A 13,076-nucleotide genomic window follows, 5' to 3' on the forward strand; every position below is an offset into this window, starting at 1 on the left:
CACACACACACACACACACACACACACACACACACACACACACACACCTTTTCCCTCACCAACTTCATTCTTCCAAAGAAGTACGAACTATCTTTATTGCATCTTCACTTTATTAATATAAATGCAGATCAAGTGAAAATAGAGGCTACTGGAGATTTCTTGGGCCAGAATGAATGCTATGTCTCACCGTTATGTGACTCTTGACCATGTCTACTTGGTAATGCGTTGGGATGGTGCCCAGCCATGAAGTGAGCCTCCAGTAGAGCTCTTCAAAGCTTTTTATTCCCTAAGCCCCTTTTTCTGATGTGGGGCTTCTAAGACTATGGTGGTATGTACCAGACGAGTTCAGCTCAAGGTTTCTACTCACAGCAGTTGCATAGAAGAAAATGAAGCTCTGTCGTGTGTATCCTCCCAGTCAGACTGTAACATTAAAGAGTTGCTGATATAAAATTGTTTGGAGAAGGAATAATAAAAGTCATCCCTTCCTAGAGAGCAGGGTGTGCTCGAAGAATATATCTTCCCAGAACCCTTATTAAAGCCCCAGTGACCTCCTTGTTCCTCAGGCTGTAGATGAGGGGATTCAGGGCTGGGGTGACTATTGTATAAAACACAGAAATGATGTTGTCTTGCCTGGGGCTGTGAAATGAACTGGGCAGGACATACATGAATGTGGCAGCCCCATAGAACATCCCCACCACAGTCAGGTGGGAGGAACAGGTGACCAGGGCTTTCCTTCTGCCCTCATTTGAGGGCATGTGGAGCACAGTGAACAGAATTAGTGAGTAGGAAGCCAGGATGGCAGCAAGAGGGGGAATAAGGAAGGTCACACCCATCACATAAACCATGAGCTCATACGTGGAGGTGTCTGCGCAGGCCAGCTTCAGCAGTGGAGGGATCTCACAGAGCAGGTGTTTGATCTTCCGGGATTTGCAGAAGGAATACTGCATGGTGTAGGTGGTGTATCCTAGAGCCATCAGGGCTGCCAGGATCCACGATGAAGCCACCATGAGCCAGCAGATAGTTGGCCTCATGAAGATCATGTAGTTCAGAGGATGGCAAATGGCCACATACCTGTCATAGGCCATGAAGGCCAGAAGGAGGTCCTCTGCCCCTCCCAGCGTCAGTGCCAGGAACATCTGCAGGGCACAGCCCTCAAAGGAGATGGTGTTGTCTCTGAGCAAAAAATCTATGACTGCCTTGGGCGTGACAACTGAAGTGAAGAGAAGATCCATGAGAGAGAGCTGCCCAAGCAGGAAGTACATGGGCACATGAAGCCGGGCATCCATGGTGATGACCAGGAGCAGCAGTCCATTGCTGGTCATAGCCAGCATGTACAGGGCGGTGAATGTGGCACAGAGCAGTTCCGGAGAGCCACTGCCATCCAGAATCCCCACCAAGATGAAGCCGCTTCCCAAGGTGGAGTTCCAGAGTTCCATTCTGTGCGGTCTCTTTGGTTGGCTAGAAATAAATATATTCTTAGTGGAAGCCTTTCTAAAGGAGTTCACACCACTTAGAGTTATTGCAGGTCACTGTGGAGTCGTCAACAGGAGTACTTTATAATGCATTTTTCCTTCATTAGCTAAGTTAATGGTCTGGATTGTGAATATCAGAATGTTTTTAGTCAATCTTGACACACCTATAATATGAATAACATGGGTTAAAAGAACTTTGAAAATTGAAAATTATAGATAATTTTTAAATGTAGCAATACAATACTTATAGACAAATATCTGCATGTAAGCATGTCTATCTCCACATTCACAGATACACAAGCATTGACTTAAATGCTGTTTCTGGTCAAAGTCTACTTGTGGTTATAATTCAATTTTTTAAATTTTATTTAATTCCTGTTTCTTTTTTTCTCATTTGTTTTATTCACCTTACATCCTTGTGTTCCTTCCCTCCCAGTCCCACCCTCTATCTCGCCCCCTTCCCACCTCCTCTTTTCCTCAGAAAAGGGGAACTCCCTTTCTCATCCAGCTCATCAAGTTGCTTCAGGACTGAATGTGTCCTCTTCCCCTGTGGCTTGTCAAGGCGATCCTACTAGGGGAAAGTGATCTAAAATCCAGCAAGGGAGTTTATGTCTCATGAGTCCCCACTTTCCTTACTAGACAACCCACTTGAAGCCTAAGCTGTCCATCTGTTACATCTTTGTAGGGGGCCTAGGTCCAGTTCATACATGGTCCTTGGTGGACGCTTCAGTTTTGGAAAACCCTTCTGGGCCCTGCTTATAAGATGCTTTTGGATAAAGATAGAGCAGATAGATCAGAGATTGAAGGAATGCCCAACTGATGCCTGGCCCAATCAAAAAGACCCATCCTATTGGAGAGTGCCAATCCCTGAAAATATGAAGGACAGTCCGCTAAGCTTTCAGACAGGAACCTGTCAGAGTTGTCCTCTGAGAGGGTCTACCCAGCAGTGCCTCAAAACAGATGTTGAGGCTCACAGCTAAACATTGGTTGATACCAGAGATTCTTGAGGAATAGTGGGAGGAAAGAGAAAAGGACCTGGAGGGAGATGCTCCACAAGAAAAACTACATTTCAAAATTTTAAGTTTGATTCCTAAAGAAGCTTTGAAATTTTTTCATTTACCTGAGTTCTTAGACCATTAGCTTTCTTTTGCTCTTTAAATACCTCCCTCTAATAATTGAGCATACTGCTTGTTTTTTAGGAGGGTGGCAAATTCTGAAGTGACAAAAGTCAAATGTGATTTTATCTTAAAGAGAAATTGGTATGATCAGAACAAAAGATTTTTTTTTTATTTGAAGACAATGATAATATATTTAGGAAAGAGGAGCCAGAAAAACAAAATTAGCTAATGGAAGATTTTTGTGTTTCTATTATATAATATATGGAGAGAGTTAATGAAAAATGTTGTTGGAAAGGTGTCAAGTTATAACATTTCTGGGATTCAGAACATCAGTCTGAGCATGGAAGATGCTTTCCTGTCCTCAAAAATCTTAGAAGTACATGGAAAGAAAACTGCCAAACTCTGAATTCATATGAAATTTCTGTTTGAAAAAGTTGAGAAAGAAATGACATAAAGTGTGTGTGTGTGTGTGTGTGTATGTATGTATGTGTGTGTGTACATGTGCATGTGTGTGTGTTAGCATCTACATTGTATGATTGCACATGTTTTATAGTTGTATGGCAGGAAACAGTCCAGAAGATAAAAGGAAGATTCATTTCTTCTCTGTTTTTATAGCATTGCTCCTGTACTCTGAGTTTTTCTTCATGCTTATGGCAGATCATATCTTCTAAATGATATAGCCTCAAGAACCAGACATGGCAAGTCAATGTGCTCTACTCCATTTCATTCACACAGTCAAAATGATCGCCACACATCAGGGACTGTGCTTAACTCTAGAGTAATGCACAGGTCGTACCTCAGAAACACTGTCTGCAAGAAACAGTGTTTGCCTATTAAAAGAAGAAAAGGGAGCCATTAAGAGTGCTTGTTGCTCTTCCAGAGGACCTGAATTTAGGGCCCAGAACTCACATCAAACAGCTCTAGACAACCTGAAACTCCAACTGCAGAAGAACAAACACCCTCTTCTGGTCTGCACTGGGACCTGTACTCACTCGGCAGACACGATATATATATATATATATATAATGTATATATAAATTCTTTAAAATATAAAAATAAACAAAAATGCATAACTAAGGCCAATTATGAACAGGGTTTCAAATACCAATTTGTTTTTTGAAACAGAGTCTCGCTATGTAGCTCTGGCCTAGAACTGGCTTTGTCAACCACACTGTCCTAAAACTTCCAGAGAAACACACACACACACACACACACACTTAATAGAAGATGTGTGAATAGAGAAATAAAATGGGAAATATAAAGTTTCAAAAAGGAGGAAACAAATGGGCTAATGTTAACAAGTCACCAGGACCACAGAACCTGCCTGCCTGCCACTTCCTATTAGTCAAGACATGCGTTCTCTTCTTTTCGTTTCATTGTCCCTTTTCTCTGCCTTCACTGACATGCACGCTCTGTCAGAAAGAGAGACAGCCCATTTCCGCAGACCATCTTGTCAGTGTGGGGACCTCACGGCAAGAGATTCAGCAGAGGGTGGAATAAACACCACCGTGCTTCATGGAAACAGGCAGAAGAACTTAAGCAGATAAAGCTATAATTTGAAAATGCTTTCACCTAAGTGTTTCTCTGTATCAGTGCCCACGTACTCATTTTCTAAAAAATTAGTTTCAACTAGCTTTTCTGTGTCACTTTCAGTGTAAATCAGGCATGTGAGGAACTTAAAATAGTATTAGATAGCCTTGTTTTGAGGTCCAATTCATCCTGGGTCCACATCGGACTGTAGAAATCCAAAAAGATTCAGATAAAGCAAAATTAAACACTAACAATTTATCAGAAACTCAGTCTGAGGAATTCTGGTCAGTTGTGGCCAGAGGGTAGGAATGATCCCAGGTGTCTACAAATGTAAGAACAATGTGCTCTGAAGCCAGCGGTGCTAGGAGTCCAAAACAGAACAGTGTGCTTTTGACCACACGTCTTGACTACATCAGAGACAGAGCCCTTACCTGCAACACCAAAAGGCTCAGATTGCAGACAGTACCAAATGCTGTGGGGTTCCTTCTGTGCTGAAGAACTTCACAATGCCAGTGGCTGTGGCCGTCACTACATTTGTGATTCCTATGGTCCTTCAGTCACTCCCACTGCTGGTTGTTCTTTGTGACGGACATGGATGTAAGCTGAGATCTAGTGGAGAATCCTGAAGAAGACAGAGACTGAATCTGTCAGCATGGTTCTCATCTACTCTCCAAATTAAAAGACATTTCTGAGCCCTGTAATAAGACATTATCTCAGGAGGATTAGCATTCAGTGTTCACAGATATCAGTGAAATGTAAGTCAAGACTACACTGAGATTTCATCTGGCTACCATCAAATCATTGTTTATCATTCTATTGGTTGTCATTAAGAAAACAATCATCAAATCTGATAGAGGTAAGTTCACAAACTGACTTTTATATCTCCTTTCCTGCAAGGGTTTGTGATGTAAGATAAGGACAGAAGGGCTTTGGAGAAAGAGGGATAAAGCTATGCAGAAGACTAACTGTGCTTCATCGTCCCTGGGGCAACAGCGAACACTATTCTTGTCCTGAGGGAGATTTGACAGTCTTCATCCCAAGCGACCGTCCCTGAAAATGCTGCCCATGGAAAGCAGACATAATGAATCCTCTCACGCGTATTCCCCCTTGCCGGGTACTTCTGCATACCTAACCCTTTAAACTGCCTTTGATTTCTGAACACCTTCAGGCCCACTTGGCTTTGTTCAGGAGCCCCATGACTAAAGACAGTGTCCTAGAAACTGTCATAAGCATCAAGGGAATACTCTACAGCCTCTATCTGAAACAAAGGTGTCCTGCTCCTGTTGTGAGGGCTCCACTGTCTTCTTTCTCCTGGGCGTGGGCTGATACCATATCTCCCTTCATTGATCTCTAAGTAGCATCAAAACTGGTTTATTGAAATTTCTCTTGTAGTTTCCGTTCTATCATATTTCATTTCTCCTCTCGTATGCACGTCCTCCTGTGCACACACCTACTGCAGCCCTCACCGCTCTAGATCAGGACATCTCCCCTCTCACCCGGTTCTTTCCACATCCTCATCCTCTAGTCTCAGTTGTTTCTCTAGAAAGTACTGGAAAGCAGCTCCTGGAGACTCAACAGCTTTTAATTTTCAACTTTAAGAAAATTAAATGTCTTCTTCCAATGTCCATCCCGTTTGTCTTTCTGAGTGACTGAGGGCCTCTGAAAGACTCTACCCAGAAGTGTATCAAAGCAGATGCTGAGACTCATAGCCAAACTTTGGGCAGAGTGCAGGGAATTTTATTAAAAAGGGGGAGATAGTAAGACCTGGAGGGGACAGGAGCTCCACAAGGAGAGCAACAGAACAAAAATATCTGGGCCCAGAGGTCTTTTCTGAGACTCATACTCCAACCAAGGACCGTTCATGGATATAACCTAGAACCTCTGCTCAGATGTAGCCCATGGCAGCTCAGTCTCCATGTGATTTCCCTAGTAATGGGAACAAGGACTGTCTCTGACATGAACTCAGAGGCTGGTTCTTTGACACCCCTCCCCCCCTCCGAGAGGGGAGCAGCCTTACCAGGCCACAGAGGAGGACATTGCAGCCAGTTCTGATGAGACTTGATAAGCTAGGGTCAGAGGGAAGGGGAGTTGGACCTTCCCTATCAGTAAACTTGGAGAGGGGCATGAGAGGAGATGAGGGAAGGAAGGTGGGATTGGGAGGGGAGGAGGAAGGGAGCTACAGCTGTGATACAAAGTGAATAAACTGTAATTAGTATAAAAATAAGAAAGAAGCAAAGAAACAAAAGAAAATAAAATGCAAGCATGCGCTTGATTACAAACACGCCAGCACAAGTGCTGTAGAAGCAACGTAAAGTCCACTGGCAGACTTACCCTTCCCGATGAAGTCTTTTCCTGCTGTGATTTTCAGATTCTGTCACTAGCGTGTCTGCTCCGTGCCTGATATTTGTCCCTAGAACATCATCTGTATCATCATGCCCAAATTTACAAGTCACTTAGCTCTGTCGGTTTTAGGGAGTTTGTTTAATGAGCACAGTTCTTTCCTTTCTGAAATTTCCTTTGCATATTTATTGGATTTTTTAAAAATATTATTCAATATATGTTGATCATATTCTTTCTCTTCCCCCAGCTCCTCCTAGATCCTCAGACTCTTTCTACCTCCCTACCTATCCACCTTCATGTTCTCTGTCTCTGCTCTTTCTGTCTCCCTATCTCTTTTATACACACACACAGACACACACACACACACACACACACACACACACACACACTACTACCAGAAGCAGCAGCAGCAACAACAAAACAACCCCAAACTCCAAGCAACAAACTAAGGAAAACAAAAGAACAAACCAAAATGAGAACACACAGAACCATGGTGTCTGTTCATGTTGGCAAATTACTCCTGAGCACTGGGCCTTCCCTGAAGTGTCATTGAAAAGAACTCATTTTTTTTTTTTGTTGTTGTTGTTGTTGTTGTTCTCCTAGCATTTGTCAGTTACAAATAGCTCCTGGCTTAGGGGTGGAGCTTTCTACCCCACTTCCCAATCTCTGAGATTTTTTTTTTTTTTCTTGGCTTAAATTGTGCATGTCCTGTGCTTGGTGTCATGGTCTCTGTGAGTTCACATGTGATCAACCCTGTGGTGTTCTTTGGAGTCTCCTACAACTCTGGCTCTTACAACTTTTCTATCTCCTCTTCTGCATAGAAAAACCATGTTGTTATACTTCTTAGACCTTCTCATGTTCCCCCCTTTATAAATAATTTATACCTTTGGTTTTAACTGACAATAGTCCCATACTTCATTTTTTTAACTTTTTTATTTTTTATTTAACTTTTATTAATTACACTTTATTCACTCCATACTTCATTTTAAATGGTGTTCAACTGAAGACCCCTCTCCTCTCTCTTTCTTTCCTGTTTGAGTCTCTAACCACCTGCACCTGTTTCAACAGGATACATTGGTTTCTTTCATTACAACTGTCTATCAATGGCTAATCTCTTCTAGGCTTTAAATTTCATTTACTTTCCCCAAATTTTTCCCCTTTATAGTAATTTCCTCCTGAAGTTTTCTTTAATTGACCTTGATTATAATTATGAAGATATAAATGTAGCCAGGTGTAGGGGCACAAGCCTTTAATCCCAGCACTCAGGTAGGCAGAGGCAGGTGGGTGTCTGTGTGTTTGAGGGCAGCCTGGTCTACAGAGCAAGTTCTAGGATAGCCAGGGCTGTTAACACAGAGAAACCCTGTCTTGAAAAACCAAAAGGAAATATATGTGTCTATGTGTGTGTATATACATATATGTATGTATAAATGAATTTTGATTGCCCCAGCAACCTCATTTCTTTCAATTATTGGTACAAGTTTTTTCAACTTCTCTGTTAGTAAAAGAAATATCACAAAATAAATTTATTTCCAGTTTTTCTCTACTGATTATCTATTCACATTAACTCAGCCTCAAGGAAGTTCTACTTTCCTTTTTTTCTCTTATTAATTTTGTTGTTGTGGCTGTTTTGGTTTGTGATATGTGAACATGCTTTTGTTATAATCCCAGTTGGGGGATGTTAGGTTGCCCACACCTGTCAATTGTCCAGTGCCACGTGTAGTCTTTGCCGGCTGGAATTAGTTGACTTTGAGGACTTTGAGGGGTGTAAATGTGACAGCCCAGAGGAGGCAGGCACGGCAGCTTGGAGCTGTTGGAGAAGGACTGCTTGCTGGCTTGCTGGCTAGACCTCCGGATTTCCTGACAAGCATATTGGCATTGCTGCAAAAGACTCCTACGGTCATACCCAGCAGGAAGCAGTAAAGAGGGCAATGTCCCCTTTCCCTTACAACCTCTTTTTTTCTTTATCCTACCTAGGTTGGAGGGTTGGAAGGGAGGTATAAGCTTTAAGGAACCCCCAAATAAAGTCGTGCTTGAAAAACCAGCACCTACATTTTGTTCTTTTGTTTTATACATAAATATATAGTAATTCTTAGTTCCATCAACCACAACCCTTTTTTCTCAAATTTATCCTTATCATCCCCCAACAAGTCCTTTCCACAGACTAGTGGCTTTTGTTTTGTTTGTGGCCCACTGAGTTTAACGAGCGATCTATTGCTGCTCTTCCTAGGAGCATGGTTAGCTCATTAGCCGGTACACAACCGAATGCTGCTCCTTTATCTGAATTCATCAGTATTCATGTCTCTCTTCCTATTCTTACGTTCTCCCTGCCTACTCTTCTACACTGTTCCCGAAGAGTTAGACGGAGGGGTAGTACGACTGTCCTATTGGGGCTGGTCCCTCAACTTTCACTTACTCTCAATGTCTCGAACAGCCATGCGTCTCTCATTGCAGAGAGCAGTTTCTCCAAGACTGAGAGAAGAACTTGTTTTGTGCAAAAATGTAAGTACTTCACGGGCAGCTTAGTACTGTGGCAACTTGTCTAGACAACAGTAGTGAGTTTCTACCTAGGGTCTAGTATTCCCTCAGCCATGGGCTTCTAAAATTCCGCTATTTATGTGTATGAACATTTTGTTTGCAAGTATGTATGTGCACTATCTTGAAATCCTAGTGCCTATGGAGGTCAGAAGAGGATGTTAGCTCACTTGGGACTGAAGCAACAGAAGGTTGTGAGCTACCATGTGGATGCTGGGAATTAAATCTTGGTCCTCTGCAAGAATAGATGCTTTTAACCAAAAACCAGCTCTCTAGTCCCTCAGTCATGTATTTTTAACTTATCTTATAGTATTAGACATGGAACCCATGTTATAAAACAGATCTCGGAAAACAATTAGAGGGTCCTATTTAACCAGTAGGGACTTCTTGGTTCTCAACTGGATAAGACCATTGATGTCCTTTGTCCACCTGGAGCCCTGCACTGCTCCTCTGCCACTACTTAAGTTGTACAATAAGATGAAAGCTTCTGGCTCAGTTAAAGTTTGATTTTTCTGTGTCTTGTACCCATGGGCTGTGCTATCTGTAGTAATAGGCTCTTACCAACTAGCTCTGGTGAGCAGATGTTTCTCCAATGTTTTGAGAACATCTGAGACCACCTTGACTAACAGTTTTGTTTTTTTATTATTTTCATTTTTATTAATTACACTTTATTCACTTTGTATCCCCCCTGTACTTTCCTCCCTCCTCCCCTCCCAATCCCATCCTTCCTCTTCCCCACCTGTCCCTCTCCCAGTCCACTGATAACGGTGGTCCTCCTCCCCTTCCCTCTGATCCTAGTTTATTAGGTCTCATCAGGAGTGGCCGCATTTTCTTCTTCTATGGCTTGGTAAGGCTGTTACCCCCTCAGAGGGAGGTGACCAAAGAGCAGGCCAATTAGGTCCATGTCAGAGACAGTCCCTGTTCCAGTTTTTAAGGAGACGCTCCCTACTCGGCATTGAGATTTTGGTTTAATATCCCTCAACTATTGGTTAGGCACCATTTGGGCATAAACCATCGTAGTTGGCTTACAGAATAAGAGGTTTCCATTTGGCTTTTTATTGCACCTTTGATCTTGGTTAACTCTTCCTTCATGCGCCCTTACTTCTTCTTTCTTCCTATTCTCATCACTGCTAAATAGCTCCCGGTGGTGTTTGCTCTCTCTGTTTCCTCATCACCTATATTCTGCTACTCCGTCTTACTTGAGGCATCCTCCACCCCAGAGACTATATCCTATTTCACTGGCTTCTAAATAAATTCCAAATTAAGTGTCCCCTCCAACCTTTCTTCTCTCCGATTCCAGACACCACACACTACTAGCTCGCCTCCTTCATTTTGCTCTCTACTTTTTAATTCTCTATTTCTGGGTGTGGAAGTTCCACAGGGAACTGATAAGGATTTCCATTTTTTCTAACTCAAGACTGTTTCCTGAGTGATTTCTAACTTAGTAGGCTAATTATACAAAAGCCTGAGCATGTGCAAAAATTAATCTTGAGTATTTCACTAGTAATCATGACTAATGGGAATTGAAAAAGCAATCAATAACACACTTTTGATTCATCCCCTGCTAATTTTGTCTAGAAGCCATACAACCCTCTGTAACTATAGACCAGGTCATGCTACTTTTTCACATAAATGCTTAAAATATTGTTTTTTCACACCTTTCAGTCCACCTGAAACCCTACCCTTTGTACTCACTCTAACCTAACTGCATTCAGCTCCTTGTTGCCTACTGCACAGCACACAACTCTTCCTGGTTTAGGACTGTCTATCAGCTGTCTATCAAAGCTGTGTTTTTTCTTTTTTTAAATTCCATCTAAGTCAATGTCAAAATCTACACAAGTAAAGAAATTAACACACAGAAGCACTCTATCTATCTATCATCTATCTATCTGTTTATGTAGTTTTCTTCTTTGCCTTATTTCCTCAGCAAGTAAGTTCTACTGTATCATCTACATAATGGATGCCACACACCTAATCATCTTACGGTCTTTCCACCTTCCCCTGGTTCCACACTTATTCTTCAGCCCAAAACATCATAAATCCATATCTGTTGCTCAGCAACACCTTGCTGAAATGTCCTATTTGTTCCCCTCTACCCCTGATATGGTCGGTTTTCTCTCCAATACACAGAATGACCTCTCTAAATACAAGCTGGTTCATTTCACTGTTCCATGAATGTGTGTAATCTTCTTTCTGCCTAACCTGCACCATTTTTCTGAAACTATGCCCTCTGTTTTTTTTAATTATTACAATTTATTCACTTTGTATCACAGCTGTAGCCCCCTCTCATTCTCTCCCAATCTTGTCCTCCTCCCTCATCTCCTCCCATGCCCCTCCCCGAGAACACTGAAAAAGGAGGTCCTCCTCCCCTTCCATCTGACCCTAGCCCATCAGATCTCATCAGGACTGGCTGCATTGTCTTCCTCTGTAGCCTGGTAAGGCTGCTCCCTAGTCAGGGGGAGGTGATCAAAGAGCCAGCCACTGAGTTCATGTCAGAGACAGACCCTGTTCCCCTTACTAAGGTACCCACTTGGACACTGAACTGCCATGGGCTACATCTGAGCAGGGGTTATAGGTTATCTCCATGAATGGTCCTTGGTTAGAGTATCAGTCTCAGAAAAGACCCCTGTGCCCAGATTTTTTTGGTTCTGTTGCTCTCCTTGTGGAGCTCCTGTCCCCTCCAGGTCTTTCTATCTCCCCCTTCTTTCATAAGATTCCCTATACTCTGCCCAAATTTGGCTATGAGTCTCAGAATCTGCTTTAATACCCTGCTGGGTAGTCTTTCAGAGGCCCTCTGTGGTAAGCTTCTGTCCTCTTTCCTGTTTTCTCCTTCTTCCAATGTGCATCTGTTTGTCTTTCTGAGTGAGGACTTACCTAGGGTCCTCCTTCTTGCTTAGCTTCTTTATGTGTACAGATTTTAATACATTTATCCTATATTATATGTCTAAAATCCACTTATAAGTGAGTATATACCATGTGTGACTTTCTGCTTCTGGGATACCTCACTCAGTATGATCTTTTTTATTTCCCACCAGAAACTGAGGTACATTTGCACTATGGAATACTACTCAGCAATTAAAAACACGGAAATCTGAACTCTGCCCTCTTATATTCACAATAGTCTCATTGTACTGTCCTTCCTGCTGCTTCCTGTATAGACCATGGTCTTTCTTGCTTTAGAAAAATCTAGAAATATCTTCAATACAATTATTAAAACAACACAAAACATATGTGAGTTTGTGGATGTGTAGTTATCAAAGAAATAGACGAATACACCAAATTCCTAGTCAGAAATAATTAACTTTTATTTTAAAATGCTAATTTTTGAAAAACAACCTACAGAATTAAAATAGCCACTTTCAAATTTTACATGCATTTAAAAATAGCTTTATAATGCTAGGAAGTCAAGAGACCTATTGATTAAGAAAATAGTGAAATATACATCACAGCTGAAGCTATAATGATTAAGATATGACTAAATAAGTTCAGTGATAACAGTGGTTAGACTAGCACATGTTATGAGAGCATATCAAGTTAATAAGGAAGAAATGAATAACCATGGCATTAGATGAAACTGATAAATGTTTAAAACAAAGGTTACCATACTAATGAAAATAAATAAATTTTCTTAAAACAAATTTTAAATGTTGCTAGTATTATGTGTCATCCTCCACTCTGGATTCTCTTTCTTCCCGTTTTCCATTCTCCCTTTGTATATGTGTGGAGCCACATGGTTGTTTTAGTAAATGGAGTGTGAGCACCACAATGAACAAGAAACACGCTGTGGAAGAAGCATTACATCTCTCCTGTTTGGATGCTGATGAAGGATGTTCTTGATATTCTTCAGGAGCTAATTATGTGTCGTTTAGAAACCTCATATCTTCCACTCCATGTCTCAGCTGAGATTTATATATACAAAAATAGCTTACCTACCAAACCACTGAAAGTAAGTATTTGTTGGTTTGAATTGTGGAAATGGGATAAGTAAATGTCACGGCAAGATCACATCAAATCTCCCTATTTTTCTGAATAAGGGTTTTGGGTATTTTTAGATTTCTTTATTTTATTTTATGTATGTGGTGTT

The 13,076-nt window shown here is 41.5% G+C and overlaps 1 protein-coding gene across 1 annotated transcript; it reads right to left on the reverse strand.

Moving 5' to 3' along the window:
* Positions 1 to 485: 485 nt before the first annotated feature.
* LOC129669264 (olfactory receptor 2AG1-like) lies at positions 486 to 1,436 on the reverse strand. The gene has a single exon (XM_055597428.1). The coding sequence runs from the start codon at positions 1,434 to 1,436 to the stop codon at positions 486 to 488; it is 951 nt and encodes a 316-aa protein (XP_055453403.1).
* Positions 1,437 to 13,076: the final 11,640 nt, after the last annotated feature.

Source organism: Psammomys obesus, unplaced genomic scaffold (genome assembly GCF_907164565.1).
Source record: "Psammomys obesus unplaced genomic scaffold, mPsaObe1.curated_primary_1811, whole genome shotgun sequence".
Classification (NCBI taxonomy): Eukaryota; Metazoa; Chordata; class Mammalia; order Rodentia; family Muridae; genus Psammomys; species Psammomys obesus.

What these genes read in the sequence shown, in the direction of transcription:
- LOC129669264 (XM_055597428.1), bottom strand. Translation starts at nt 1,436, where the DNA reads ATGGAACTCTGGAACTCCACCTTGGGAAGCGGCTTCATCTTGGTGGGG.